Source organism: Myiozetetes cayanensis, unplaced genomic scaffold (assembly GCF_022539395.1).
Source record: "Myiozetetes cayanensis isolate MyiCay16 unplaced genomic scaffold, myiCay2020 scf23, whole genome shotgun sequence".
NCBI classification, from domain to species: domain Eukaryota; kingdom Metazoa; phylum Chordata; class Aves; order Passeriformes; family Tyrannidae; genus Myiozetetes; species Myiozetetes cayanensis.
Window position 1 is genome coordinate 6,086,761 of NW_026087445.1, and position 27,969 is coordinate 6,114,729.

The window sequence follows — 27,969 nt, forward strand, 5'->3', positions numbered from 1 at the left end:
GATGGGGTGCTCTTTGCTTGGCTGCAGCCAGGGCTGCGGTGGCAGGGCTGGATGTGTGCGGGATGCTCGGGGAAACCCTGCCATCTGCCGCGCATCCCGGCGTGTGCAGCCCTGCTGCAGGGACACCGCAGCCCTCGCCGCAAGTCCCCGCTCACCAGGACTCCCCCCTGCACCCTGCAGGGACGGGCACTCACCGCAGGCACCCCCCGTCTGCCTCGCCTGCCCCCTGACGAGCAGATGGATACGAACCCGCCAGGCACGGGTTGATCCTGATTGCAATTAAGCTGCGCTGCCAATTGCTGTACTGCTGGAATGTCTTCCACGGCCTTGAAACAGAGCCAGGCTTTAAACCGAGTCTTTTTTTCCACCCTTCACACAGCCAATTTGGGGTTTCTCCTTTTGGGGCTGGTTTAGCGAAGCCCTGGGCTGAGATGCAGACAAGACATCCTCCTAAACCCCCACTCCCAAAGTGCTCCCCAATCTACAGTGGAGCTGGATCAGATGGAATTTTCCTGTCCTGAGTGAAAGAGTCCAAACTGGGGATGGTTTGATAGCTGAGCACAGCCCACTTGAGAGCTGAGAAGGGATTTCCAACTGTTTGTCCTGCAGGGCTGGGAGAAATAACCCTAGGGAATGGAGGAGAGTTTAACTGGCTTCTGAAGAAAACCAACTTAATGCAATTATGCCCCATCTCTCCCTGGGCTTGTACAGTGTCTCTCCCCAGGCTTCCTGCACTCTCCAGCCCACAGTAATGTTAGCAATGCAGCACAGGCAGGGAGGCAAAAGTTTAAAGATAATAATTTCCTCCAAATCTAAAAAAAATAAACAGATAGGGGGTGGCTAGGGCCACCCTCTAGTGCATGAGAGCACAGAGCCCGAGCGGAACAGGGTGTTGCAAAGACCCTGGAGAGCCTGGGGAGAAGGGACAGAGCCCCTGGAAGCAGCACTCCAATGGTGCTCCCTTTGCTGAATGTTGCCACTGTGTGCTGTCACACAGGGCTGGAGGGCTGGGCTGCCACAGCTCCAGGCACCACAGACCTGCCTCTGCGCTGGGCTGGCGGGGAGATCGTCACGGAGTGGGATGGAGAGGAGCCGGTGGATTTTCTTGCACCAGGTACTGTAGTGTGCTGGGTCCCTGGGGTGCTGCTCTGCTATGGGGATCCCCTGGTGCTCTCATGGGGTGTCCCACTGCTTTGCTGGTGTGTGAGGCACTGGGCTCTATCCCAGAGCTGAGCGTGTTTCAATAGTACAAGGTGGTGGGGAAGTTTGGAACAGTGGATCTGCCTGGGAGCGCAGGTTGGAGCTGGCACTGCTCTAGGAGGGTGACTCTGGCTCCTGATGATGCTGCTGGGAATGGGACTTTCACCAGCAGAGCTGACTCCTCCATGTCCTACAGATTTTTCTCCTCTCTTCCCTTGTAGAGAAGTTTCTGCAGAACCAGCGCCTCAGTTATGGGCAGCTCCTGTCCCTGCTGTTGGGAGTGGAGAACAGGACAGGGACAGAGCCCGGGATGCCCCTGCTCCAAGTCCAGCTGGTTCTGGAGGGTGAGGGGATGGAGATCACCCTGCCCAGCAGCAAGAGCCTGCCCCAGCATGGAAAGCAAGCTGTCACCTTCAGGTACCTGTCACAGTGCTTTGGGGAACCTCAGTGGGGTTTAGGGCAGTGTGTCTGATCTTGTCTGGGCTGCCCTTTGCTATGGGGTTCAGCCCCACTCTCTGCCCCCGTTGGGGATTTAACTGTGCCCTCATTGCTGTGCCTGGGTCCCAGCCAAGGAGCCAAGATATCCTGCAGCACGTGGCTCTCAGACTGGCCCTGTCCTTGCTCCCATGCTCCTTCTCCAACAGGCTGCACGAGGCAGAGGAGGGTGCAGAGCCTTTGCTGTCAGCCTTCAGCTTCCAGCGCCTGCTCTCCAACCTGACCGCCCTCCGGCTCCGTGTGAGCCGCGGCCCCGTGCGAGGTGGGTGGTCTGCACACAACATTCCCACAGGGACCAAGCTGGGATGGGCCAGGGACACTGAAACAGCGTCATGAACTAGAGGCACTGCAGGGGGTGTGTTGGAGCAGGGGCTGGCTCCTCACTGTGAACACCCCTGAGCTCTCCAGAAGGTGTTTTCGTGTCTCCTGTGCCTGTCTGGAGCATTTCCAGGCAGGAATTCGAGAGCTGAGCGTGGAATGTGCCATCCCATTCTCAGGCCGCTCTCCCCTCCCGCAGGCAGGCTGTCCCTGAGCGAGGTCCAGCTCACATCTGCCAGCCCTGGGCTGGGGACACGGGCGGGCTGGGTGGAGGAGTGCACGTGTCCCACGGGCTATGCCGGCCAGTTCTGCCAGTCCTGCGCGCCCGGATTCAAGCGGGAGATCCCCTTCGGCGGCCCCTTCGTCAGCTGCGTGCCCTGCGCCTGCAACCAGCACGGGGACTGTCACCCCCTCACAGGTGTGCACCCCCCCAGCCCCTCCACTCAGCCCAGGCATGAGTGACAAATCTGTGTCTTTGCTTGTTCTGAAACCATTGGTGAGGTCACTGTACCCAAAATTTGCAGGTTGAGTTGCTTGTAGGGACTGGACTTGTAGCTGCAAAGACAGAGATAATTAATGAAGTGCAATAATGGTGGTAACTTATAATTAGAGGGACATTTTTCACGGTACTGTATGACCTTTAAGGAGGAGAAGGAAAGGGTGCTGGTCCTCAGAGGAGTGTGGGAGCAGGGGTCAAGGCAGCAGAGAGGCAGAGGGTTTTGCCAGGCTGGGTCTCGCAGGCAGCATCGCTGCCTGATGAGTGGAGCAGCAGCCCTGGACTCTGCAAACTGAGGGTGGATCTGAGCAGAGAAACAAGGAAAAGAGCAGAAAAACACATCAGTGCCAGGCTTGTGGGAAGGCATGGGAGGAGCTGGCCCTTGTGCTGCCAGCCCAAGCCCTGTTCTGCCTCCAGGTCCAACTCAGACGTGTGTGACTGCAGCAGGGACTGTGGATGAAGGGAGGAAAAGGCCAAAGCAAAGTCTTTGGGGCAGCATGGCTGTGTCTGGGATGGTTCACAGGGTGCTGTCACTCACCTCTGCTGCCAGACAAAGTGTCTGGCTGGCTTTGGATGGGGAAGGGGGGGCAGGACTGCAAACAGCTGCCATGGAGCTTGAGGTGGCTATGTGAATCCAACACCAGCCTTGCTGCTGTCAGCCTCAGTGAAATGCAGACCAGAGCCCTCTGGGGCTCATGAGATGCTGCTGTGGACCCCATCCCCTGCAGACAACAGCAGCTCCGACAAGTGCTGGGAAGAGCTTGGAAATACAATGATGCATTTGTTACCCAGAGATCCTGGATAGAGGGGAGCCCCTGGGGGTGGTGGCAGCTCTGCAAACTCGCCCTCATCTCACAGAGCTGGGGCTGGCGCCGCTGCACAATCCCCAGGGATGGGGCCAGGCTTTTGATGTCCCGGCCCGGGCTCTGCCAGCCCGCGCACTTCCTTTAGTTTATTTTTCCACTTCTTCCTGCCACCCGCTTGTCCTTTCTTTTCCTTTGTCTGACTGCCTGGAGGTGGGGAAAATGGAAAAAAACCACCAGTTCCCTCCTGCGCAGCATTCGTGGTATGACCTGACCCCACAAATCGTGGGGGAAAATCTTCCCCCTGGCTCCTCCTCTCCCCAGTGAAGCAGAGCATCTGCCTGGAGGTGGGGGGTTCCTTGAGCACCCTTCCTCGTCTTCCTCCTTCTTCTCCTCCTCACAGCCGATTTCGGAATGCTGACTCACCAGCTCGGCTCGCTCTGGAGGAGATGCTCCCCAGTGGGTGCCGGGCTGGCTGCTTGAGTTTTCCATGACAGGCTGGAAAGGACGCTGAGAAATGTGTTGTTGATTATGGCAGGCGCCGTCAGCCTCCACACACACACACTGAAGGTGCTGCCTGTGCCAGCTCTGCCTTGTCCCCGCGCAGCTGTGTGCCCCCTGTCCTCTCCAAAACCTTCTCCCTTGAGCAAGGACAAGGAAGGGAGGGGAAATGTTCCGAGTACTGGCTCTAGATGTGCGACCCCAGCGCAATCCTTTGGCTGGAGCTGGGCATCCCTCTTGGCACCCGGTGTGCCAAGCTCAGCGCTGGGCTCTCCATCCCTCCCACGGTCCCCGCTGTTATTTGGGGCTGGGTTTTTGCAGACCCTCAGCTCTGTTTCTCTCCCCACAGGGCACTGCCGGTGCTTGCACAACACAGAGGGTCCCTCCTGCGAGCGCTGCAGCGCCGGGTTCTATGGCAACCCCTTCGTAGGGCGCTTTGATGACTGCAAGCCGTGCCCCTGCCCCGGAGGTTCACCCTGCACCGAGGTGCCCAGCAGTGGGGAGGTGGTCTGCACCCACTGCCCCCCGGGGCAGAGAGGTGAGGCTGGGGGTGGGTGGGCACAGGAGCTGTGGGCAGCACCGACACGGCCAAACCCTCCCCATCTTTTCACCTTCCTCAGGGAAACGCTGTGAGCTCTGTGATGACGGGTTTTTCGGGGACCCCCTGGGGCAGAGGGGCCCTGTGCATCCCTGTGAACCCTGCCAGTGTCATGGGAACGTGGATCTCAATGCCGTGGGGAACTGTGACCCTGTGTCTGGCCGATGCCTGCGCTGTGTGTACAACACGATGGGCGAGCACTGCGAGAGGTGCCGGCCGGGCTTCTACGGGGACGCGCTGGCTCCCAGCCCTGCTGGGAAGTGTGCACGTACGTACAGTCCTGGGGACAGCTCACTCGCAGCCAAAATCCTCCCAGCAGTGGAGGCAGAGGGTGGAAGGGGGATGCCCTGGGAGTTTAGGGGGTGATGGAATGGTCCAGGTTAGCCCCAAATGCTCTGGAATGGCATTTGCCCACTTTCTCCACTGCATCCTTCCCTGGAGATACTCTGGTCTGCAGGGACTCAGCCCCTCGAAGCCCTGTTTGATGGGGGGATATGACTCTCCACATTGGGTGGGGGGACTTGGCCCTGGTGTCCCATTCCCACAGTCCCATTCACCAGCTCCGTGCCAGCATGTAGGTGCTATTTTGTCTCCCACAGCTTGTGACTGCAAACCCAGCGGCTCAGACCCAGGGCTGGAGGGCTGTGATCCCATCACGGGCCAGTGCCACTGCCTCCCACACGTAACAGGCAGAGCCTGTGGGCACTGCCAACCTGGCTACTACGGCCTGGAGCCCACTGTGGGGTGCAAGAGGTATGTGGGGCACGGCGTGGGGCTGCCACGGACAGGGTGGCCCTGTGTCCCTGGCTCTGCTCCCTGCTCTTTGTGTCCGTTGCCTGCTCATGTCCCCCCACTTCTCACGCCAGCTGTGAGTGCCACCCGACAGGGTCGCGTGACAGCGAGTGCCACGCAGTGACGGGGCAGTGCTCCTGCCAGCCAGGTGTCACGGGGAGGCAATGTGACCGCTGCCAACACGGCTTCTTTGGCTTCTCTGCCAGGGGCTGCCGAGGTAATGGGGGTGGAGACTGCGCCTCTGTCCCTCAGGCAGGGCTGGCAGGCACAGCGTGACACCTCTCTGCCGCCGCTGCAGCCTGCAACTGCTCCCCACTGGGCTCCGTCACCCCGCAGTGCCACGAGAACAGCACCTGCCTCTGCCGCCCCGGCTTCGTGGGCTACAAGTGCGACCAGTGCCAGGCCAACTTCTTCCTCGACCCTCTGAGCTCCCACTGCCAGCAGTGTCCTGCCTGCTACGGGCTGGTGAAGGACAAGGTACAGCCCGTGCGCTGCTGAGACGGGCACAGCACCCCGACCCCTGCCCCGCCTTACTGTCCCCCTGTGTCCTGCTCACAGGCTGACCAGCTGAAGGCCAGGCTGCAGGAGATGGAGGAATGGCTGCAGAAACCAGGCTGTAATGCCCACCCAGGCCAGTCTCTCATGCTGGGGGATGCACCCCGGGGAGATGGGCTGCCCAGCTCACACCTCCTGCAAGGTACAAGGGTCCCTACACCCCTATTCCTCATCTCCTGCAAGGTGTAGGGGAATCCTCTTTTTTCCACCATGGGAGTCACCATATGACCCCTCTGGGTGCCCTCAGCTCCTGCAGGGTGGGGTGACATGCTGGGTGAGTGCAAGGAGTTCCCAGGTCAGCACTGGGGTCAGTGTGGGTGACAGGGTGACCCAGAGAGGAGGGCAGAGGGGGAATATGTGGGGCGTGGGGTGTGGGCCATGGGGCAGCCCCACAGGCAAGCAGGGATCCCTGAGCACCTCACAACGAGGTGCTTGTGGACAACGAGCTGCTTGTGCTGCCCACAGGTGCCTGGGCCACCCTGTTGGCACAGGTGGGGCAGCTGGCAGGGGCTCTGAGCACTGCACAAGGCCGCCTCACCAGTGCCAGCCAGGCCACCAGCTGCTCTGGCCACGGACCCCCAAGACCTGCATCCTGCTGTCAGAGATCGGGGTCGTGCTGCAGTCAGCACAGCGGGAGATCCTGAATGCTGCAGACACCCTGGCTACCACAGTGAGCTGGGCTCCTGGGGGGGCTGGTGGCAATCCTGGGGGGCAGTGGGATGTACCCCCAGGACTGGTGGGGTGGGATGTGACCGTCATAGTGGGTGAGCAGGAAAGCCTGGGGTCTGTGTGTGGATAACCCTCCTTGCAGCTGAGTCAAGAGGAGCTATTTCCCTCGCTCCAGCCCTTTGGGAGGGTCTTGGTGCTGGGCTGGTGGGGCTTGAGAGTCCCTCCTCCTTGCCAGGGTCTCACTGCTGCTGTTTGCATTTCAAGGAGATTCCCCAGGAAATCCCAGGGCAGCCCACAAACTGGAGCCACTGGGCACTGGAGGCACGGGCTCTGTCCAAGAGGTATGGCTGCAGCAGGCAGACGAGGTGGCTGCCCAGCCGGGGATGCGGGGAGGCCGCTCCTTTCTCAGGGGGCCAATCCTAATATCCCGTCTCTGAGTGTCCTTGTCCCTGCAGCCACGAGGGCGCTGTTGCAGAGGTGGAAGCGGTGGTCAGGAGAGCGCTGCGTGCCTCCAACGCCAGCTCCGAGCTCCTGCGGAGTCTGCTGGAAGGGAACGCCACGCGGGATGCGCAGCGTGAGCTGGAGGCTGGGTGAGGGGCTGGCAGGGCACCACAGCTCCTTCCCTCTGGCCAGGTCCCTGTTACGGGACTCGATCACAGTGATTTGGCGTCTGCCCAACAGGGGGATGTGCTGAGTCCTGTCAAAATCATTGCACCATAGAGTTGCCAAGTAGAAAGACAGGGTGCTCCATACTGTGGGTGTCGAGGAAAAGCCCTCTGCCTTTTCTGCTACATCCGTTTCTGGAGCCAGGTTTCCCTCCTTTGAGGGACCAGAGGGCCCAGGCTGACAGCAGCATCCTGTCCACACAGGTATGAGGAGATCCAGCGGGCGCAGGAGGAGCTGGGTGTGGGCATGGAAGAGGCCAGGAGAGCTTTGTCAGCCGTGCAACAGGCAAATGCAGACATGGCCAAGAAACTTCTGCAGGTGGCTGCTCTGGGGCAGGTGAGCAGCACCCAAGCTACAGCTCCTGCTGGTAACCCTACCCCCTGAGCAGTGCTGCCTCCTGGGCTGGGAGATGCTCTCACAGAGCTCTGGCATTCCTGACCCCACAGCAGGTACTGCCAGTGCAAGCTGGAGCCCTGGCACAGGACCTGGCTGTGCTGGAGCAGACAGCAACAGCCCAGGAGCTGTTGGCTCAGCAGGCTGTCAAGGCATCCCGCACACTGGCAGCTGGATTGCGCCTGGAGCTGCAGAGGACTCATGGCTTTGAGCAGGTAACTGCTTGCTCACTTGCATGGGGAACCCCATCCCTGTTGCTCCAGTGACAGGAGAGACTGTGCCTACAGCCAGGGAAAGGATGTTTTGGGAGACATCTCCCCTTGGGCTCACGGGTCTCCCAAGGAGCTCCCATGCCAAATGAGAGCACTCCTCAGCCTCACTCCTTCCCTGTCCTCTCCTCTCTCAGCTGCGGGACCGGGCTGGCTCTGCCCGTGACACGGCCACCTCGGCTGTCTCACATGGAAAAGCTGTGCACTCTGATGCTGAGTCCCTCCTGGCCAGCTTGGAAGGTAAAAGGCACCAGTCAGAGCATGTCCAGCCACAGCTTGGCTCTCACCACACTGGCTCTAGGTGCCAAGTGGAGAAGGGCCCATTTGCCCCCACAGTTTGGTGAAGGCCAATGTGTCCCCACAGGCATGAGGAAGATGCTGCGGCATCGGAAGGGCCTGGCTGCCCTGAGGAGGAGGATGGCCACTGTGCGGAACAGGGTTTTGGTGGATGCCCAGAAGAAGATTAAACAGGCAGAGAAGACACTGGGAAACTCCTTGTCCATCTCCACCACGGCCCAGAGGACAGCTGGAGAGGCTGAGCAAGTCTCTGAGGAGAGTGCCAAGGTTTGAGTGGGGAGTGGGGAACTGCTGGGCATAGCCAGGCTGGCAGCCACCACAGGCAGAGCCCAGTCTGCTGCAGGCAGGGCTGCATGTCCCCAGGTGACCGTCCCCACCTCCATTCCTTCGCAGAGGGCACGGGCTGTGCTGCAGGAGAGCAAACGGGCCCACAAGCATGCCAGACAGCTCGCCAGGCGTGCCAATGAGACCCAGGGGGAGCTATCGCGACAGGAGCACATGGCTGAGAAGCTCAGGGGGGACCTGGAGGAAGCACACCAGGTAAGTTGGGTGCCCTTGGGCAGGCTGTGTCCTCTGGAGCCTGGGTGGGCTCGGGGATGTTCCTGGGATCCCCTTTCCCATCCAGTCAAGGGCCAAGAGGGTCCCTGATCTGGGTTTCTGCCTCTTTTGGAAGGTGGGGACGGATGTGAGTGAGATAGCAAAAAGTCTCCAGGAAGCCCGGGGCTCACTCATGTCGGACATCGAGACCCTGAACAACCTGCTGAGCAGCCTCGGTGAGACCTGGGTGGGAATGGGGGGCAGGGTCCCAGGGAAGGGCTGGGTTCTCAGGGGCCCAGGGCTCTCCTGATCACTGATGCTGGGCGTCCTTCTCACCAGCCATCCAGGCTGAGCTGGGTGCTCTTTGGCTGAGATCACCCATGGTCTCAGTGAAAATTCTTGAAAGTTCATGTCTTGAGGAGAACCCCCATGAAGAATGAATTTGGGCTTACTGAATGTGCGTGCTCATGCCTGGTGTGGGGACACTGATCTCCCTTGGCACCTTCAGAAGGAGCAGGGCTGGGTTAAGAGCTCAGTCCCTTTGGAGCTGAGGGATGTACTGGGCTGGGTTGACTCCTTGTTGTTGGTTGGTTTTGCTCCAGCTTCTCCTGCTTTGATCATCTGGGTACATCTCTGAGTACTCCAGGAGTCCTGCATCCAAGAAATTTTGTAAAGGGGTAGACATCATCACCCATCTCCGGGCCCTGCCTGGAGCCACAGTCCTGTTTGCTTATCTGTGATCATTGGAAAGCTGCAAAGCCTCCATGCCCTGCTGCACCTGCTCCCTATAGTTTGCCTGGTGCCAAGGGTCTGAGCCCCTGGAGCATGTCCAGAACCTCTCCTGCCTGGCTGCCTGCTCTCATTCATGTCCTCTCCCCTCGTCCAGGCAAGCTGGAGCAGGACATGGAGGTAGAGGCTGTGCTGAGCGCCGGGCAAGTGCAGCTGGAGCAGCTGTGGCAGCGCCTGGCCACGCCGGGCTCCCTGGCCGGCCAGCTCAGCCGGCTGCAGCAGGAGGCAGCCCGGCAGCAGGAGAAGATCCAAGCGTTCGAGAGTGACTTGGCTGAGATCCAGGCTGACAAGCGGAACCTGGAGGATATTTTGCGGAGCCTCCCCGAGGGCTGCTCGAAGTGACCAGCTGCTGGCTGCTGCCCCATCCCCTCTGTGCCCCCCTGCACAGGGAAAGGCAGAGGGAAGGACACCCTGTGTTAACCAGCATCAATCCCTCCCACTGCTACTCACACTGCCCTCCACAGAGTATCTCACCCCAGGTCTTTATCTGTACCGGTTCAGGCTCTGCATTCCGAGTGCTCTGCAGCAAGACTCCAGCCACCAGCTCAGTCCTTGGGATGGGGGGACAGCCAGCTTCCAGGGGCCACCAACGTTTCTGTGCAGGATGAGGAGCCATCACAGGGCTGGTTTCTCACCTTGGAGTGAACAAAGAACCATCACAGATTTCCTCCATCCCTCCTTCCCCACCACAGCATGGCACACTGGGCAGGGAGAGATTACCAAGTATGTGACATACCCAAGCTGTAACACCCAGCAGTCCCTCCTCCTGCCCCAGGAGATGAGAGAGGCTCTCACCTGCTGCACAGTACCTTGCAGTATCATGCCCATGTGCTGTGGTCATAGAGGTGCAGAGAGGAATCCCTGTGAAGGGAGGCAGAGAGCTGCTCACCAGCGGGCATACAGCTTGTCTGTTTTCCAAGGGAAGGGAGGTTGCAGCAGGCAGGGCTAAATTAACAAGCAGAAGCAAAGCTGGACCCTTACACAGCTCCTGGCAGGCAGGTGGGGCATCCTCTACCTGCTGCAGGGTAAGGGCAGGTCAGCTCTTGCTGTTCCCCTGCTCCAGGGCAGCACAACGCTGCTGTTGCTTGCTTTAAGCCAGCCCCATGACTGCAGTCCCAGGGGCTGGGTGGCACAGGCACTAGGCTGAGAGGTGGGAGGGCTGCATCACCCACAGCCCCACATCAGCACCTGCGCCCCCTCCCCACTGGGAGGAGCTGGCTGGTGGCACCAGGCTGTGCAGCCAGCACAGACTGGATGGGGAAAGGCTGGACACCAGCTCCTGCCAGTGTCACTCCCACGAGGTGGCAGAGGTCGGTGGCTGTATTGCCTTTAAAGGAAAGGCATGTGTGTTCCCCTGTGCTCCCATGCGGGCTGGGCTGTGTGGCCACGCAGGCAGGTCCTGGCTCAGCCCACCCTGTGCTGGCTGTGCCGTGACTCCAGGTAGATGAAGTCATTCCCATAAGACCCAAAACATGTCCCCAGGCTGGAGCAGGTTTCATTTTTTAACCAGTTTTACCTGTCTTTTTCTGCTCACAGTGCTGGAAATCAGGTTTGCTAAAGTCTTGTGTAATTTATGTAAAATTGCTGCCATGGATGTTGAATTCCCCCAGCAACATCTTCAGTGTGTCCAGTGGCCTGAAAGGGACATGGGATTTTCCTACTGAGAACAAACCCTTTGCCCTCATAATTCTGCACAAAAGCTGCCCAAGGAGTGGGGTGCCAGAGCTGGGGGGATGTAATGGCGGGGCCCCCTCCCTCTGCCCAAGGACAGCTCTGGGAAAGCAAAATCATGGAGCAGTGAGAGCACAGTGTCATCCGGCTTGGCCAGAGGCAGGGAGCCATGGCCACTTACCGTCTCCCTGGGAGGACAATTATACATCTCCAGTGAACACACAAATTTGCTGCTGTTACAGAAATGTCAAGCCTCTGCCGTGTGCCTGCTGATGAAGATGTGGTTCATGCTCCCTCCTGCTCTCCCCAGAATTCTGTGTTTTTAGCTGGCAACACCTGCCTAGAGCTGTATCCATTAAAAATTCTTAATACAACACGCAGCTGCCCGGCCAGGGCGCGTGGCAGCGGGAGGGCAGACGCTGTACCTGCTCTTGCCGCTTTTAAAGAGCAGGGGCTGAAATGCGGCCGGATTTGGAGTGGTGAGGGGCGAACGCCCGACAAGTCCTGCTACACACCACTTTAGTACATGTTCCCAACATAAGGGGTCAGGCTGAGATCGCGGGGGCGATCGCCACAGCAGCTCCAGGCCGGGACACGCATCAGCCCGGCTGCGGCTGTCCCTCGGTCCATCCCTTGTCCCGCTGCTCGCTCTCCAGGGTCTATCCAGCAGCTGGAAAGCGGCTGTGGAGTATCGCCCCCCACGGAGCTCCCGCGGGGGAGCCGCGGCGCGGGGATGCCCATCCCGGGGCGGCTGCGGAGCGATGCCCGATGTGCAGAAGGGGCCGGTCCCTTCCCCGCCGCGGGGATCCCACGGGCGGCGGTGCCTGGAGGCCCCCGCGGGTCCGCGCTGCCCTCCCGGTGCCGGGCGGGCTCCGCCACCCTCTCGCTGCCGGCGGCGGGCGGGGAAGGGGTTAAGGGCGGGGGGCGGAGGGCCCGGCCCGGCCCTGCCCGCCCCTATTTAAGGCGGCGGCGGGCGCGGGGCGGCTCGGTGCGATGGCGGCTCCGCGCCGGCCGAGCGGCGGGGGGCTGCGGAGGGCACCGCAGGACGGGCGGCTGGAGGAGATCAACAAGGTGCGGCCCCGGCGGGGGAGCGGGCTGGGGGCGGCCGGGAGGGCAGGGGTTGGCGAGGAGGAAGAGGAGGAGGAGGAGGAGGGTGGTGGGTGTAGGGGGAGCTGCCGCCCCCTTTGCCCGACCCCTTTGGAGAGGGGGATGTGGCCAGAGGAGGCGGGGGGTGCCCGGCGGGGGTCGTGCTCCATCCTCACCGCGCCTTGGTGTTGCCCTCGCAGGTGGCTCTTTCCCCGCAGTGCCGTGGGGACCGGCTGCCGTGAAAGTTCCCCTTGGGAACTTGCTCCAGCAAGAACAGGGTCTGTTGTTCTCCTGGAGGATTTCAACCTCCCCTTCACTGTATTGAGCGCTTCAACTTCTTTCTCAACTTCTTCTTCCCGGAATGAGGAGCTGCTGCTGCTCAGAGCTGACTCCAGCCGTTTTAGCTTTTCTCTACAGCAGGTGGTGAATGTGTAGCCCAGGATGGCTGGACCTGCCACAAACCTTGAGCAGGGGGAATGGCAGCTCCTGGATTAGTGCAAAGTGCGCTGGGCTTTGTGCCCTTCACGCCAGGGTCAGGCAAGGTCCTTTCCCTGGAGCTTCGGGCTTGCCCTGTCCCTTGCTTGGCATGGCGGCAGGGGCAGTTCTCTTGGCATCCCTCCCGGCTAAGAGCGGTCCTGAGGGAGAAAAGAAGGGTTTAACCTTGAAACAATCAATGCTGGGATTTCTAGGGTAGTTTCCAGGTGGGTTTGGTGGTTGCCTTCTCCTATAGCCAGTGGCACCTTGGTGTTCCAGGTGGAGAAGTCTAATCGCTGCATAAGATGAGAGCCTGGAGGAGACAGTGGCTCACCTTGCCCTCAAACTGCCTGAGCTGTGAGAAGTGCCAATATGTTCCACCAGACAGCAGTGAGACAGCGGAGGTCAAGTTTATGTAGGTCACTGGAGAGGGAATTAAGTCATTAGTTAAGTCATTAGAAATGATTCAATTAATTAGAAACTAGGGTGTGCTGCTGTGGAATAAGAGTGGAAAAAGAAGTGCTCCAGCATTAAGGTGTAGAATAAGAACACTTGGCTAAAAAGGAACCCTTGAAAGGCAGACACGGCACATTCTGCTCCAAGAAGGGGCATAGGTGAGCCTAAGATATCTCCCCTAGCCAAGGTGGAGTTGGCCCTTAGGTTGAGGATGAAGGGACTGTGGTGTACCTACTGCTGCAGCTTCTGCTGCTCCAGAACCATCCTCCAGTGTCACTCAGGCACAGGATGGATATGTGATCTTTCAGCTGGTGAGAGCTGTAGGACTGAGTCTGAGAAGCTGTGCTTCCTGGGATGCTGCTGGTTTGCCTCTGCTGTGTCCCAGGGTTGGGGGCTCTTCCTTCTCCCATACAGGGGACACAAGCTCCTATCAATCCCCTAAGCTGCCATCATTTCTGGTTGTTTTTTTTTTCTTTGGGTGAGGTCTGTATGAAAAAAACAAAACAAGCTCCATAACTTCCTGCTGATGGAGCTGCTTGTTCGCATCCTTGCTGCCCTATGTGTTGGCTCAGTACTGGGAGAGGGGGTTTGAGCAGCTCAAAACCAAGCTGCAGATAGCACGGGTAGCAGCTGCCCGTGGATCCTGAGAAGCCATCGTGCTCAGGGCAGCAGCCCCCACGCTGCCCTGCTATGCTCTCTCTGCCAGCTCTGCGTGGCAGTGCGGGAGTGCAGTGTGAACATTCGCACACCTCTCAGTCACAGAGCTGATAAAGAAACTTGGGCTGATATTGTGGCTGGAGCCAGGGAGGGGGTTTCCCAAGACCCGGAGAGCCCCTGGGTTGTAAAACAGTCAAGTGCTCCTAATAAAGCAAATCAGGCCGAATTCCTGTCTGGCTTAGTCTCACTGTCTCATCCTAACAATTAGCTCCCTCCCAGCCCTGTTTTCCTGGCTGGTTTCTTCCCTGGAGCTCTCACTGGGATAAGGGTCTGGCAGGCAGCATCCTGAGTGCACATGTGCTGCTGAAGGACAGCTGAGTCCTAGTATTGACTTCTCTCTTCCAGCTTGAAAACGCTCCTCTGGGGTCCCCTCTTGCCTGTTCCCCTCTTCCTAGGGAAGGCAATCACATTGTTCAGCCTCGTGCATCAAGGTGGCAAGTCTAATCCAGCACAGATTAGTTTCAACCTAGTTTTACCCACTAATACGCTGGGCTGTGGGGAAGAAATTCAGCCTGTTAGAGAGCAGATGACCACTTCTTTCATCCGGGGCAGGCAGGAGCATCCCTCAGCCCCTTCCCAGCACCAGCAGGCAGGGCAGCTGGTACTGAACACTTAAACATCTCAAAGAGCTTGGCCTGCCAGTTGGGGTCACCTTTTTGGGGAGCAAGGAAGAATCTGTTTTTGCTTAGGTTGCCTTGCAGGTAGCTGGGACTTGTGTGACTGAGGTTATTGGCTTAGAAAAGTCTCTCAACAGCTCAAGAAAGGCTGTTCAGGGCAGGAGCGGGGGAGAGGCTTATTAAGCAGTTCTTATTAATAGAACATGCCCCTTAAAATGGGAACTTTAGCAAAGGGCTCTAGGAGGAACTTCAGCCACTCTGAGTCACAGGCCCTGGGGACTGAATTCCTGTGTGCTATTGTGAGTGTTTGCCTTATCGCAGTCACAGCCCAGCTCACACACAATGTGGAGGGTGGAATGCCTTTCAAATACAACCCCCCTATTGCTTCCTTCCACCTGGAGCAGAGCTGGGGTGCTGGTGGTCTATCCAGTCCCCCTCAGGTTGAAACTCAAGGGGTCCTAGATGTGCTCAGTGTCACTTGTCCTGCTCTTGCACCTTGCTGCTGGTCACTTCTGCTGCTGCCTGAGCCCAAGTCTCAGAGCTCAATTGGGCCCTTTGTGTTGGGCTGGTAAATGATACCCCTGGGTAGAAATAACGGAGATAAATGAAATTGAGTTGGCAGAGGAGAGCGAAAGAAGGAACTGGGAATGTCGCTTTTCACCACAGCTCTCAATTTGAGCTGGTGACCATGGTGATGAGGGAAGTCAGTGTCACACTGGTTTAATGGGCATGGTCTCTGGTGGCACGTCTGGAGTTCACGAGGTAGGAGGGCAGGATGGCAGTCACTTCTGTCCTAGTGGGTTTCCTCTACAAAACCTTAGTTCAGCTGCAGGTAAAAGACTTGCCATAGCAGTGATTAACTGGCAGTGAAGATTTGAGGACTCCCTGGGCAGGTCCAAGCTCCCCTGTCCCAGTGAGGAAGGAGGAAGCAGCTCCAGGTGTATGGGCTGGAGGGACCCAGAGCAGAGGAACAGGATTAGGGTGACTGACAGTGATCAGCACACAAGGCTGGTTGTGGCAGCAGAACCAGGCATGAGCCTGGGGCTGTGTCTTTGCTGGAGCTTCTCCAGCAGCCAGACTGGCACAGTTCATCTCACCTGGGGATAGCTGGATTCAGTGTGCCTTGGAGGCTGGAGAGCATCTGGTCATGTGGATCTCCTGCAGTCCTGATGCTTTAGGTAGGGTTTCATTGGGTAGGTGGTCTCATTAATCACAAGCAACACTGCCCCAGAACTACCAGAGCCAGAAATCCTCTTCTCTTAGTGACCCACTCCTGTCTTCCCCATGAGCACGGAGAACAGCAGTGAAGAACACATACCCAGCATAGGGAACAGCCTCAGCCTTCCATCCACAAACCCCTGGAGGGGTTTGTCCTGGACAGGCCATGCATAAGCTGTGCAGATGTTAATGATTTCTACACTGAAGAATGTGGTGTTGTTGCTGAACACAGATCAAGTCATTAAGCTGTGCTGGGCTCGCTGGAGCTGGGCGGTGTGGGAGGGCAGGGACAGGAGCAAGACCCTGCTGATCGCAGCTGCAGGGGGGTGTTGCTGGCAGGGCAAAGCAGTAGAGCTGGCTGTGCAAGTTGTGGTCTGTTCTCTTGGGTATCTGAAGGTTTTTAGGGGTGGGGCTAGGCACAAGTGACCAGAAGTGACCCAGGATTTCCCCTCCAGTGTGAGCAGGGTAGGGGGAGAAAATGGATAGCTGCTCTGAGAGAGTGAGAGCCTTTCCCTTAGCCCCACATTCCCATCCTCTTGGGTGTATGACATTCTGCAAACTTTGCCTGTTCTATTTGCAAGCCCTCAGAGGTTATCCAAGAGTTTGAAGTGTGAGATAAGAGTGCTTTTTGCAAGGACTAGGAGCCCTTGCTGGGAATAGGTGCCCAATCCACGTGCTATATGTGCTTAAGCCTTCAGTGGGGAGCTGAAACCTTGGGTCAGCAAGAAGATGGGGTTTCATGCAGTTATTTCAAAGGCACATGGAGTCCCGTCTTCCCTTAAGCTGCTGGTGGGAAATTTGAGACACCAGAGGGATTCCCTTTGCACTGGAATTTTAATGACAAGGTGTGGAGGCATTCAGCCCATCTTCAGGTCTCCTGGTGCTGTTGGTCAGCTGTGGCTCTCTGGGAATTGTGTGGGTCTTCTGGGTAATGCTGCCTCTGTATGTGCCCTCTAAGGTGTTTTCCTTTGCATCTTTAACCTTGTGGCTATTATTTTTTCTGTGATAGGAATTTCTCTGTGATCCAAAGTTCAGTGATGAAGAAGACCTGGAGGAGAAATTGGCAGCATTCAAAGGTGAGAACGGGAGGGTTTCCCTGTCCTTTCAGCCTGTTTGCTCTGAACCAGGTTATTTTCCTCAGCACTTGGATCTTACCAGCCTGAGATTCTCTGCCAAATACAAGTGACTGAGCTGGGATGGATGCCTTTGCCTTGCTTGTGAAACTCCCTGGAGGGTTGTTTTCCACACAAGCCTTTGTGTTTCTCCCACTTGCAGGGCAGGGACATGTCACCCTGCAGACATCCTGCCTGGTGGCTGAAATTACTGCAAAACCTGCTGCGTGGGGAAAACCCTGGGGAGCAGTGAAGGAGGATGGTTTCTGTCTAGTTACCCACACAAGCTCACTGGCATAATGGACCATGCAATAGCTGGACTCTTTTTTTTCATTTTTTTCTTTTTTTTTTCCAGTGGGTAGGAGGACCTCTTCCCACAGAGCAGAAGTCTCAGCTGCTTTCTGAAGGAGTTGGGGACTTTCTCTGCTCGAAAGTTTCATCAGTCTGATCTGGTCCTTCCCCAGCCACTTGACCCTGGAGGCAGTGGCAGTAATAAGTCTAGTCCTGGCCAAAGCCTAACTCCAGTGGGTCAGCAGATCTAATGCTTAGATTTGGGCCATTTGTTGGGACAGGGAATAGAGAAACAGCTCAAAAGCCTGGAGTCCTCTGGAGCTTGTCCCCAAACTGGTTAGAGGACAAGGTCTGGCAGGGCTGTTCTGGGTACTTCCACTTTCTTTCCAAGCAGTGGCTGAAGGCAGTTGAGAAAACATGCCTGTGCGTCACACTGCACTCAAGGCTTGTCCTCAGCCTGGCTCTAACCAAATAAAACCTGACCTTGCTTCCATTTCAGGCATTGTCTGCTATTTCCCTTTGAATTTTGGCTTTGCAATCCAGCATGGAGGAAGCTGGCTGGGGTTTTGTGATCCCTTACCCTGCTGGGCACAGAGGAGCCTCCTGTGCTCCCCGTTCTTTTTCTGTTGCCTTTTGTGTGACTTTGGCTTTTGGCTGCAGCCCTGCATTATTTTTTCCCATCACAATTGGGGCTCTTCAAACATTGCAACTGTAGGTCACAGGCACAGAATTCCCTGTAATGAGAGCCTTTGGCATCTCCTCCCGCTGCCTCGTGAGTTTGCCTCCGTGGCCTGTCCCGCTCTCCAACGCCTCCTCCAGCTCCCCCAACAATCAGCTCATTGTGTGATGATGGGGGGAGTGTTTCTTCTCTGCTGCCCTTCATGCTGCACCCCCCTAAGCTGGGCCTGGGGAGCTCCTGTGCGGTGTTGGTGTAGATGTATTTGTGAGGGAGGTACCACGCGTGGTTTTGCCCCACCAAATCCCCGCCACTGGGGTGGGAGGAAAAGATCAGTGTGCAAGCTGAGGCTGGTGTAAAGCTGCCTCTGTTCTCTGCACTTTTGGCTAAGTGTCAGCTGAGAAGAAAAGAAAACATGTGCTGGGCAGGGATGTGGCAGAGCAGGGTTTGTGTCCCCAGGCACACGCTGGGGTGTCTGACCCCTGCCAGTTCATTTGCACGAGGTCGTTGTGGTGGGGCAGAGTGTGGGGAGAGACAGTCCCACACCAAGCATCACTTTGGTCCCTAAGCACATGTTACGGCCCCAATTTCATCTTTGATCAGTTGCTGGACGCTTGAAGGGAGACATTTACCCCTGCCTGAAGCATGAGCAGGCTTTGGTTTGTACGTGATACTCCTGTAGGTCTGTCTTGGTCAGCTCATGACAGCAGTAATCCACGGGCTGAGACCCAGCTGAACACATCCAAGCCATTCCTCTGCTTCCTGCCCTTAGCTGCCCATCAGTCCACTTAACCCAGCAATTTTCTTTGGAAGCACAGGTCCTGGGAAGACTCTGCTGTGTGAAATAACCACCCTTCCCTTTGGCTCCTTAAATTAGCCTGCCACTTCTCTGTTCACGCTCATCTGCTTTGCCGGTGTCCCTGGAGGAGAGGCAAAAGGTCTTTTCCATTTTCCTTCCTGGGGGAAAGGAGCAGCCTGGAAGGGCTCAGTTAATTTGAGTCCTCGGGGGCTGTTGTGGGGAGCGAGTGCTAACTGCAGGGCAAGTGGTGATTTCTCCAGCTCAGCACTGATGGATGGTGGCAGCAGGCATCTTGCATCTTGCTCTTTTCATTTAGCACAGCTGAGATGATGGGGGCCCCCTGAGGTGCTGGGAGCTGTATGGTCTGTAAGACAGACAAATCCTCGCCTGAAGAGCTTAAAGTCTAAATGGGGAACAGCAAAGGGGGAAGGGGGGGGTCGTAGAAAGCCCAGGTGTGCCACTCCAAAGGGCAGAAACTGCTCAGGATGGAATTCCTGAATTTTCTAACTGAAGTCAATGCTCTGCCTGTTACAGCATGAGAGTTTTTTTGTCCTGCAGAGCTAATCAGACCTTCTGGAGCAGGTTCTGCCTTTCTCTGAGAATGCTGGAGTTGCTCGAGTCAGCAGTGTTTGACAGCAGGCTGGAAGGGTAAAAAAAAAAAAACCTGCTCCAGCATCACTGCTCCCAGGCATGTTCTTGGCTTGGCCCTCTTGATGTGGTCCTTGAGCATCTCTCCTGGCAGGAGGTGCTCTGGGAGCAAGCACAGTGTTGGGAGGACTGTGGAGTCTCTCCCTTGTTATTGCAGGCAACTGCGTCATTTAATCTCCCTCCTAAGCCGATCAAGCTTCATCTTGGGAGTGCTCAGGGGTTTGTTTTCCTTGCTACTCCTTCTGGGAGGCTGTTCAGAGCTTTGTTTTTCTGGCTGGAAACCTTTTAACGCTGCTCATGGCTAGCTGATACCTTGTTCTCATGCCAGTGTTTTCCTTCAGCTTAAATGAAAAGCAGCCACAATTACAGAGTGCTTAATTCTAGAGCCCTAGAACTGAGATAAGGGTACTAAAATCAGGCCTTGAGTGGTCTCCCTCTCTGAAGTTTGCATTCAGCAGTATATCAATGTTATCTCCATATCTTTTATTTCATTGCCCCAAGCAGGCAGTGCTCCAAAGCCCTGCACACCCCCTGCTCTAGCATCCTGCTAACTTGCTTCTGTGTCTCTTCCAGAGAAATACATGGAGTTTGACCTGAACAATCAAGGGGAGATTGGTGAGTGGCTCTGAAGGATGCTGGGCTGGAAGAACAACTGAGTCTCTGCTGAGGTGGTATCTGCTGCTTTGTGGTGCTGAGGAGGAAAACTTGTAGCCTTTTCTGTGTCCAGCCTTGCTTGAATCTTGATTTTCAGCCAGAGGCTTCCTTGGCTTTCTAGCTCCTGCTTCTCAGCTTCCATAGTCTCTCCTCACCTACTTCAAGATCTAAGCTCTTCTCAGTCCTGTTCTCCTGAAGTTCTATTTAGCTCCTCCACTTCTTTCTGCTCTAAATGCTTTTTTTAAAATTTACTGAGGCTTTCTTCTCAATCCTCTGCTGGAAAACTGGGAATCCAGAGCTGGGAACCCGCAGGGCTTGGACAATCCTGGGGTTTGCCTGGCTTGAGGCAGAAGCTGTATAAATCCATGAGCACTTCTGGTGCAGAGCAGCTCTTTGCTTTGCAGGGAGGGGAGCAGAGGGAAGCAAAGGACTTGGGTGTGAGTCTGGCTCAGCTGAGCAACCCTGCTTTGGGTCCAGAGAGCACCAGTTACATAAAGACCCAGCCTTCTGCAGGCCTGGAGCTGACATTGAAGTGTAACCACTTGTGACCTGCGCCCTTCCAGGAGGCTGCTGCCTCATTCCCCTCCTCCAGCTGAAGCGAAGCCTGTGGGGAGCTGGAAGAGGCCTGACTCAGGGTTTCCGGGAGGGAAGGGGCCCGCAGGTCTCAGCAGGCAGCAGTGCAGTGGAAGGAAATGGCCTGTGGCGCTGGGCAGGGGCGCCTGCTCCCCACAGCTTGTTTGTCTCCAGCTTTAACCCCCGTCTTGCTTCTCTCCTCCCCATCCTTGTGATTCTTGGCACCGCACTCTGAGCTAGAGAGCAGTGTCCCCACGTGTCTCTGGAGCACTGGGAGAGTTGTCCCTCTTCTGTGTGTGCTGTGCTTTTATCCTGAGCTGCAGAACTGGGCAGTGATGCTCTGTACTGGGCAGCACAGCAGTACACTGTACTGGAAGGCTTCTCATGGCTTTTGGTAACAGCTTAATGCTGTCAGCCCTGGGGCCCACAGGTGAGCTGGGAACTCATGGCTGTGTCCCTGGGGTCGGCCTGTGCTCAGCGTGGTCAGATCTGAACAGCACCAGTTTCCCTATTCTTGTAGATTTGATGTCTGTCAAAAGGATGATGGAGAAGCTGGGGGCTCCAAAGACCCACCTAGAGCTGAAGAAGATGATCTCTGAGGTGACTGGAGGGGTCAGCGACACCATCTCGTACCAGGACTTTGTCAACGTGATGCTTGGAAAACGCTCTGCTGTGCTTAAACTGTGAGTGTCCCGGGGTGGAGCGGGGCAGACACAGGACCTGAGCTGGGAAGCAGAAGCTGCTCTGTCTGCTGGAGGTGGAGCTGTGCATGTTCAGCATCCGTGGAGGGAGACAGGACCCTTGTGAATGGGGAGTCTGCAGAGTGACATGAGAGGGTGTATAAGCCCATGTCCAGGCTGAGCAGTGGCAAGTGCTCCCGGCAGAGCTGCCTGCTGTGTGTTAGCACAGCCTTCCTCCCACGTGCTGCTCCGTGGGAGTGATCCTCCTCCTTTCCCGAGGGTGTGCAGGCATTCAGCACTGCAGGACTTCTTCCTGTCCCTTCCCTGAGGCTCCTGCTGGCTTCCCCTGTGGATGGTGGCAGGACTTGAGTGGTGAATGATGGTCCTGCCAACACCAGCAGTGCTGGCTCCTGTTTCCCACAGGATGGTCGGTCCCTGCCTGATTTTTTGGAGGCGATAGGAGATGGGGCACATGCTTGAAACAGCTGGCTCATGCTGGGAGAGGTTTTCTGTGGTACAAGCTGCCAGCACTAGCCTCCCACGGCCCCCTCTGCCCTCTCAACAGGGCTCTGAAAGTGCTGCTGTAACAAATGGCTTCCAAACATTGCTTGGCTCCATCTCCATCCCATTGAAGCCTGGCGTTTCCTTTCACAGCCACAGAGGCTGGCCCTGCTTTTGTGTCTGTAACCACCATGAATAGGAGCAGCTCCTCTCCATCCTCCTTACCCCCTTTTTGAAGGCAGCTTAGAAACACAGCCAGTTTTCAGGGCAGGTTGGGAGGAAAGTTCCTCTAAGCTGCTACGTCCTTGCTGGCAGTGTCTCCCCACTGCGTGCCCTGTTTCTGTGTGTTGGGATGCTCCTCTTCCAAGCACACGCAGACTTCTGACATCCCTGCTCCTCCTTTCTTTCTCCACAGAACCAGACTGAGCCTGCAGCCTGTCCTGTATCTTCCATCCCTCCTCCCAGCTGCAGCAGCTTTCACAAACAGGTCCCTTCTCTTGCTAACAGAAACCCCATTGTCTGTTGGACTCTCTAGAGCAGGAGCAGAAATGTAAAACTCTGTCCTAAGAGCAGTGCAGTCCTTTGATCCATCGAGGCAGCTGGCATTCCCAGCGTAGCTGCAGTCCTTAGGGAGGAAGACAGTGCTAGTGGTTGCAAAATGCTTGGGATTCCTATAGCCAGTCCCTGCCCTCTCCCTGGACTGTAATTGCTGCTGCTGCTTGGTGTTGGTTTCTGAAGGTTGTGCTGTGTGGTTACCAAGGTGGGCCAGGGGTGGTGTTTGCTGTTAACGCATCAGGAGTGCTTGGCCTGCTATGTGTGCCCAGGGGATTTCGGAAGTGGCTGTCTAAATAAAATGTGCTAATCCTCTGGGCTCTGGCAGGAAAACCGGCAGAGACTTTGGGAACACGCTCCTGGAAGCTGCTGGGAAAGCCAGGCTGGCAGCACTGCCCTCTGTTGGCTTTCCTTCCTCTGTTAATTATTGGGTGCCCTTTGCAGAGGAGCCAGATGCTCTTTTTCAGCAGATAATGCCCAATGATGGGTAAAGATGCATTTGCTTTTTTATTTTATTTTATTTTTTTAATTGGTAATATCTGTTGTGTTTTGCAGGGTCATGATGTTTGAAGGAAAAGCCAATGAAAGCAACCCAAAACCTTCTGGTCCTCCTCCAGAGAGAGACATAGCCAGCCTCCCTTGAAGAGGACAGGCTGCAAAATGGGCACTGTTTGCTTTGCTGGTCTGTAAAAGAGGTTACCTGTGCTTTGTTACTTTTTACCATGGACATTCCTAGTTTTCAACTAACCTGCCTTAGAGGAACAGCAAGGGAAGCTGGAGACCCCCAGCTCGTGTCTTTCTGCTGCTTGATCTCTTAGACAGAAGCTGTAGCACCAAGTGTAATGTGAGACCAAAAAAAAAAAAAACAAAACACCCCTGTGATCTTACTCTTTCCTCTGCTCTTCCTGCATTTCTCAGACGAGGAGCTGCTTTCTTCCCAGCATATGGATTCAGAGCTGTGCTTGTCGTAACAGGTACCTAAAGGGCCTTGCTGCCAGACATGGAGCATTTCTCTGGCAAAGCCCCTGGGAGCAGCTTCGTGGGTGAAAAGAAATAAGTGCCTTCTCTGCTCCATCCTATACTTCCTGACTTTGGATCAGTTCTTGCCCTCCTGACCTCCCAGAAGTGCAAATCAGGCTCTGCCTGATCGTGTTCTAGGTGGATGTGGGGATGTGCTTGGACACAGAGATCTGCCTGCAGGGCCCTTTGGCTTGGGGTGGGCACGGCTGCCCTCAGGGACAGCTTCTGTCTGCTCCAGGGGCTCGTCCTGCAGGCAGATCCCAGGGGTCCAACACCTCCCACTGTGAGGGAGGATGGTTAAAGCCACCTTAGGGACCCCCTTTCTGATGAATCTCGACTTGGATCTGACCAGGAGCATAACCTCTGAACAGGCTGTTTCTCTGTCCCACCCATGGAGTGCAGAAACAAGCTGTGATGCCTTTGCAGCCCCACAGGATGCCTGGGGGAAGTCAAACCTTTGGGTGAAAGAAAGCTTTGGGTGACCAAACTGGGCCCTGCCAGGGCAGTTGCAGATGAGGATCTGTCCTCAGGCAGCTGCTCTGTCCCTCTGGTTTTTGCAGACCTTCCTGGATGTGTTTCATCCAGGTCCCCTGGGCCTGTGGGGTGCATTTCCCTCATAGATAAGCCCCCAAGTCTGCAAAATCAGAGTGGCTGGAAGTATGGAGTGGGAGCTGGGGCTGTGCTATCCGTGCTCTGGTTACTGTGGTGATTCTCGTTCCACGCACAATTTCTGGAACCCAGATGTTTGCTCTTTGCCCTTTCCCTACTCTTTTCTTAAATGTTCTTGACAGCTTTTAACTTTTTTAAAATCATGGTTTAATAAGTACATTTTTTTTTAAAGGAAATACAGATGATTAACTCTACTAGGCTGATTGTTCCTGCCAAAGGCTGCACTTTTAAATAAAAATAATAAAAAAACCCCCCCATCCTCACTACTGTTTGTGTGAAAACCAAAACTGTAAGGGAGAGAAAAAATATGAGCAAAGGCAGCACCAGTCTGCTTCAAGGACTGAAAATAAATCTCCTGAACCTACACTGTGTGTCAGTGTGTATTATCTCCTCTGAAGCTTGGTCCATATGATTGGTTGCAGATTAAGGGAGCTGGTGTCCAAGACTGTTAATATAAACCCCTAAGCAGATCCTGGAGATAGGTTTGGACTGTCTTGATCTGATCTTTGTCTGTAATAACCGACCAAATGCCATGGAGTTTGTGTGATGAAATGCAGAGGCCACTTCCTGAAAGCTGGTTTGTGGTTTTTTTTTTTTGTTTTTTTTAACCCTGACTTACTGAAAGAGAGCAGGTGGCAGTGCTTGTTTTAAGGAATAAACAAGAGCAGACACTTGCAATGCTTCTCCTGAAAGAGTGTGGTGGTTTTCTTCATTCTCTCTGCTCTTGAAACAGTTGCCTGAGGTTCTTGTCTGATGTGAATTATCAAAAGGGTAGACCAGGTTTCCTGGGGAATGACTGGGTGCACTGTTTCCATGTGTTTCTCAAAAGGACAGGATTTCCCTGAGATCAGAGCCCCATGTTTGCTTTCTGCTGCCTGGTAGCCTCTGGGAGTGCACCTGCTTTTCTGGGCTGTGTGTGTAAAACCATTGTTCAGACAGAAAATAAAGGAAGCCTATTGCACAAGGGAAATTTGGATGTGGTTTGCCACAGGTCAGGTCACTGCCCAAGGCCATCAGTGCTTCTGTCTGTGGAAATCCTTGTCCTTTTTGGTCCTGGAAAAGAGAAGCACAATCTACTAAAGATGGAAACATCTCAATGTGTCCCCGCAGGGCTGAGTGCTAGGGTGATGCCTGGTGCTGGTGTTCTGGCTAAGTGGGGGCTGAAGCCCCAAAACTTGAGGAGCAAGCAAAGAAATGGAGGTCCTGTTGTGATCAAAACCCCACGTGCTGCTTTCGTGTTTCCCTGGAGCACAGTAAAGCTATTCCAGCTCACAGAGCTTCTGTGTTTCCAGCTCAGCCACCGCTAACTGGAGGTGTACAGGGACTGACCCAGAGCATCCCTGTGCTCCCACTGCAGTCCATACCATGGGAACAGGATTTTACCTGAGGGAACGGCATAAAGGTGTGTCAGGGGAGGCTCAGGTTGGATCTCAGGGCGGATCCCCTCAGGGTGGAGCAGGGATGGATCCCCTCAGGGTGGAGCAGGGATGGATCCCCTCAGGGTGAAGCAGGGATGGATCCCCTCAGGGTGGAGCAGGGATGGATCCCCTCAGGGTGGAACAGGGATGGGGGTCCTGCAGCTCCCACCGGCTCTGGCCCCGCCCTCAGACCATGTGGAAAAAATCAGGACGAGGGGACATAATCTCGAGATTTACGATAGACATCAGGAAGAATTTCTTCCTAGAAAGGGCGATCAGACATCGGAAGGGGCTGCCCAGGGAGGTGGTGGAGTCGCCGTCGCTGGCGGCGCTCAAGGAAAGACTGGACGTGGCACTGAGTGCTGTGGAGTAGTTGACGTGGTGGTTGGACTCTGAGGTATTTTCCAACCTAATTGACTCTGTATGGGGGAAAAAAAAAAAAAGAGGAGGGTTTATTAACCGCAGGGCCCGCTGGGAGGACCCGGAGCAGCAAGAGTGGCGGCCAGAGCGGCGCGGGCGGAAGCGGAAGTGGAGGTGTGTGGGGGCCGTCCCGGCGGGACCGCGGCCGCGGGGCCGCCATGGGGGACGACATGGACGTGATCCCCGAGCGGGAGATGAAGGTGAGGGGCGGGGGGTGTAACGGGGCAGACCGCCGGCCGGGGGGGGTTCGACAGGCGGCGTGGCTCGGGCTGGGGGCCTTGCCTTAGCGCCGGAGGGGAGCAGGGCTTGGGGAGGGCTCGGTGTGCGCTGCTGGGGGGGGGGTGGGCTCTGGAGGGGCTTGGGGCACTCACGAACCGCGGTCGGCTCGGGGCGTCCTTTCAGGGTTTGTGAAGAACTTGAGGGCTCAGCAGAATCTCCTACAAGGGAGGGTCTGGCGTGGCCTTGATGGAGGGGGGTCTTGGTAACTCCTGGGGAAGGAACCACAGGATGGTTTGGGTTGGAAGGGACCGTAAAGACCATCCCGTTCCGCCCCTCTGCTGTTGGCAGGGACACCTCCCACCAGACCGGGTTGCTCCAAGCCCCGTCCAGCCTGGCCTTGGGCACTTCCAGGGATGAAGGAGGGTTGGACGAACCTTGTTTTGGGAGAAGAGTGATGCGTTTCTGAGTCCTCCAATGGGCGCGCCTTGTGCTGGGAATCTCCCGGCTTTGGGAGCTGTGGGTCAGTGTAAACTGGAGCCTTGCTGCGTGGTGCCAGCCTGGCCCGTGGCTGTGTAAGCAGGGACACGAGGGAACAGGTTTCCTGGAGAACATGCGGGTCTTTGTGCAGCTGCTTTCTGCCCTCAGAAACAGAGGAGTTGGGCTGTTTGTGTTGCAGAAGTTTCTGAGTTCCTGCAGCTCCTCAGGTTGCAGGGATGCACTTCCAGAATGCTCTGGAAATAATTTGGGAGTAAAACTCAGATGCTTGACTGGAGTTACTGGCAGTAGACCCAGTGTTAGATCTCCCTTCTCTCCTCGGGAAGGGAGACTCATTCCCAAAGGGAACCCCAGGTTTTGCATGGTAACAGTGCAACTGCTGTTTCTTAATTCACTTTGTGGTTTTGGAGGTTTTTATCTCTCACTCTGATTTTCTCTCCCTCGTTTTTCCAAAAGGACAATGTGAATTATGAGAGAAATTATCGCAAAAAAAAAAAAAAAGTCTGAGTGTCTGAGTGTACAAAGTAATTTCTGGGGGTGGGTGAGAGGAAAGCCTGTGTCTGTTCTGTGTGTCATAAGTTACAATGGCAACCAAAGGTCCGTGTAAGCAAATGTGTGATTTGTAGCTGCAGGTTTTGTTCAGTCCTGTTCTATATTTGCTCTATTCCCTTCTCTTTCTCTTTTCCTCTGTATCCCTTGGCTGATTTTGGTGTATTCCTTGAGAAGGTCAGATGTCCCAGACAGATTCATCTCCTGCAGGTTTTACGAGCACAGGCAGCGGGCGGAAGGGAAATTCAGCCAGTGGAAAAAATGTGGTGCGATCTCAGTCTTTCCTGGATGAGACATCAAATTTGTTGGGATGGCCACAAACAATGTGGGCTCTGCCTTGGCAGGGGTTTGCAGCTCATGTGGAGAGGCTCTTATTGTCTTAGAGAAACTGAAGTAAACCCAGCACATGAACAGCTCTTTCCCAACTCTCTCCCAACAGGATTTTCAGTTCAGGGCCCTGAAGAAGGTCCGTATCTTTGATGCTCCCGATGACCTTCCCAAAGAGCGCTCCAGCCTCCTTGCAGTGTCCAACAAATATGGGCTGGTCTTTGCTGGTGGGGGGACCAGCCTGCAGATCTTCCACACCAGAGATCTTCTCATGCAGAACCAGCTGGGAGAAGATCCCAATAAAATCGGTAAGGCACGCTGACATCCTGTGGTCTTTGCAGGGACAGGTTTATGTGGGATTTATGGCACGGAGCTCTTGGCTTCCGATACATAATTCAGACCTTGCCATGCTCTGACATGGTTTGAGTTGCCACAGGTTCTTGTGTGGGAAGGCAGCAACAATATCTGCTGTACCTCTAGCTGAAATGAAGTTCATAGAATCACAGAATATCCTGAGCTGGAAAGGATCCATAAGGATCATCAGTCCAACTCCTGGCCCTGCACAGGACACCCCAACAACCCCACCATATCCCTGAAAGCCTTGTCCAAATGCCTCCTGGAGCTCTGGCAGCCTTGGGGCTGTACCCAGTGCCAACCACCCTCTGGGGGAAGGACCTTAATTGCTGTTGGGAACATGTCACCAGGAGCTCTGTACTCCTGTTTAGGGTCACCTGTGTTTAGTACCATGC

At 55.8% G+C, this 27,969-nt stretch overlaps 3 protein-coding genes across 4 annotated transcripts in view; all 3 read left to right on the plus strand.

Annotated features, from left to right (window-relative positions):
- LAMC3 (laminin subunit gamma 3) overlaps positions 1-11,472 on the plus strand; it is a 33,001-nt gene extending 21,529 nt beyond the window's left edge. The window contains 21 exon segments of the mRNA XM_050319923.1: positions 998-1,114; positions 1,422-1,617; positions 1,845-1,957; positions 2,213-2,431; positions 4,163-4,351; positions 4,434-4,679; positions 5,011-5,164; positions 5,278-5,420; positions 5,502-5,680; positions 5,762-5,900; positions 6,224-6,337; positions 6,340-6,428; positions 6,692-6,768; positions 6,883-7,017; positions 7,297-7,429; positions 7,540-7,701; positions 7,893-7,995; positions 8,120-8,319; positions 8,446-8,592; positions 8,726-8,825; positions 9,476-11,472. Coding sequence (XP_050175880.1) covers positions 998-1,114; positions 1,422-1,617; positions 1,845-1,957; positions 2,213-2,431; positions 4,163-4,351; positions 4,434-4,679; positions 5,011-5,164; positions 5,278-5,420; positions 5,502-5,680; positions 5,762-5,900; positions 6,224-6,337; positions 6,340-6,428; positions 6,692-6,768; positions 6,883-7,017; positions 7,297-7,429; positions 7,540-7,701; positions 7,893-7,995; positions 8,120-8,319; positions 8,446-8,592; positions 8,726-8,825; positions 9,476-9,720 — 3,200 coding nt within the window. The 3' untranslated portion in view covers positions 9,721-11,472.
- Positions 11,473-11,998: 526 nt separating this feature from the next.
- Positions 11,999-24,158, plus strand: AIF1L (allograft inflammatory factor 1 like). The gene is made up of 5 exons (XM_050320131.1): positions 11,999-12,120; positions 16,627-16,693; positions 19,717-19,758; positions 20,891-21,053; positions 22,659-24,158. The coding sequence occupies exons 1-5, from the start codon at positions 12,043-12,045 to the stop codon at positions 22,744-22,746; spliced, it is 438 nt and encodes a 145-aa protein (XP_050176088.1). The 5' UTR covers positions 11,999-12,042; the 3' UTR covers positions 22,747-24,158.
- A 1,592-nt stretch (positions 24,159-25,750) lies between these two features.
- Positions 25,751-27,969, plus strand: part of NUP214 (nucleoporin 214) — a 40,273-nt gene continuing 38,054 nt past the window's right edge. For both annotated transcript variants that reach the window (XM_050320148.1, XM_050320149.1), the window contains exons 1-2: positions 25,751-25,830; positions 27,333-27,528. In XM_050320148.1, coding sequence (XP_050176105.1) covers positions 25,789-25,830; positions 27,333-27,528 — 238 coding nt within the window. In that variant the 5' untranslated portion in view covers positions 25,751-25,788. The remainder of the gene's footprint in view (positions 25,831-27,332; positions 27,529-27,969) is intronic.

Coding starts and splice junctions, on each gene's coding strand:
- AIF1L (XM_050320131.1), top strand. CDS start 12,043: ATGGCGGCTCCGCGCCGGCCGAGCGGCGGGGGGCTGCGGAGGGCACCG. Junction 12,121..16,626: donor GGCTGGAGGAGATCAACAAG/GTGCGGCCCCGG, acceptor TTTCTGTGATAG/GAATTTCTCTGTGATCCAAA. Junction 19,759..20,890: donor GAACAATCAAGGGGAGATTG/GTGAGTGGCTCT, acceptor CTATTCTTGTAG/ATTTGATGTCTGTCAAAAGG.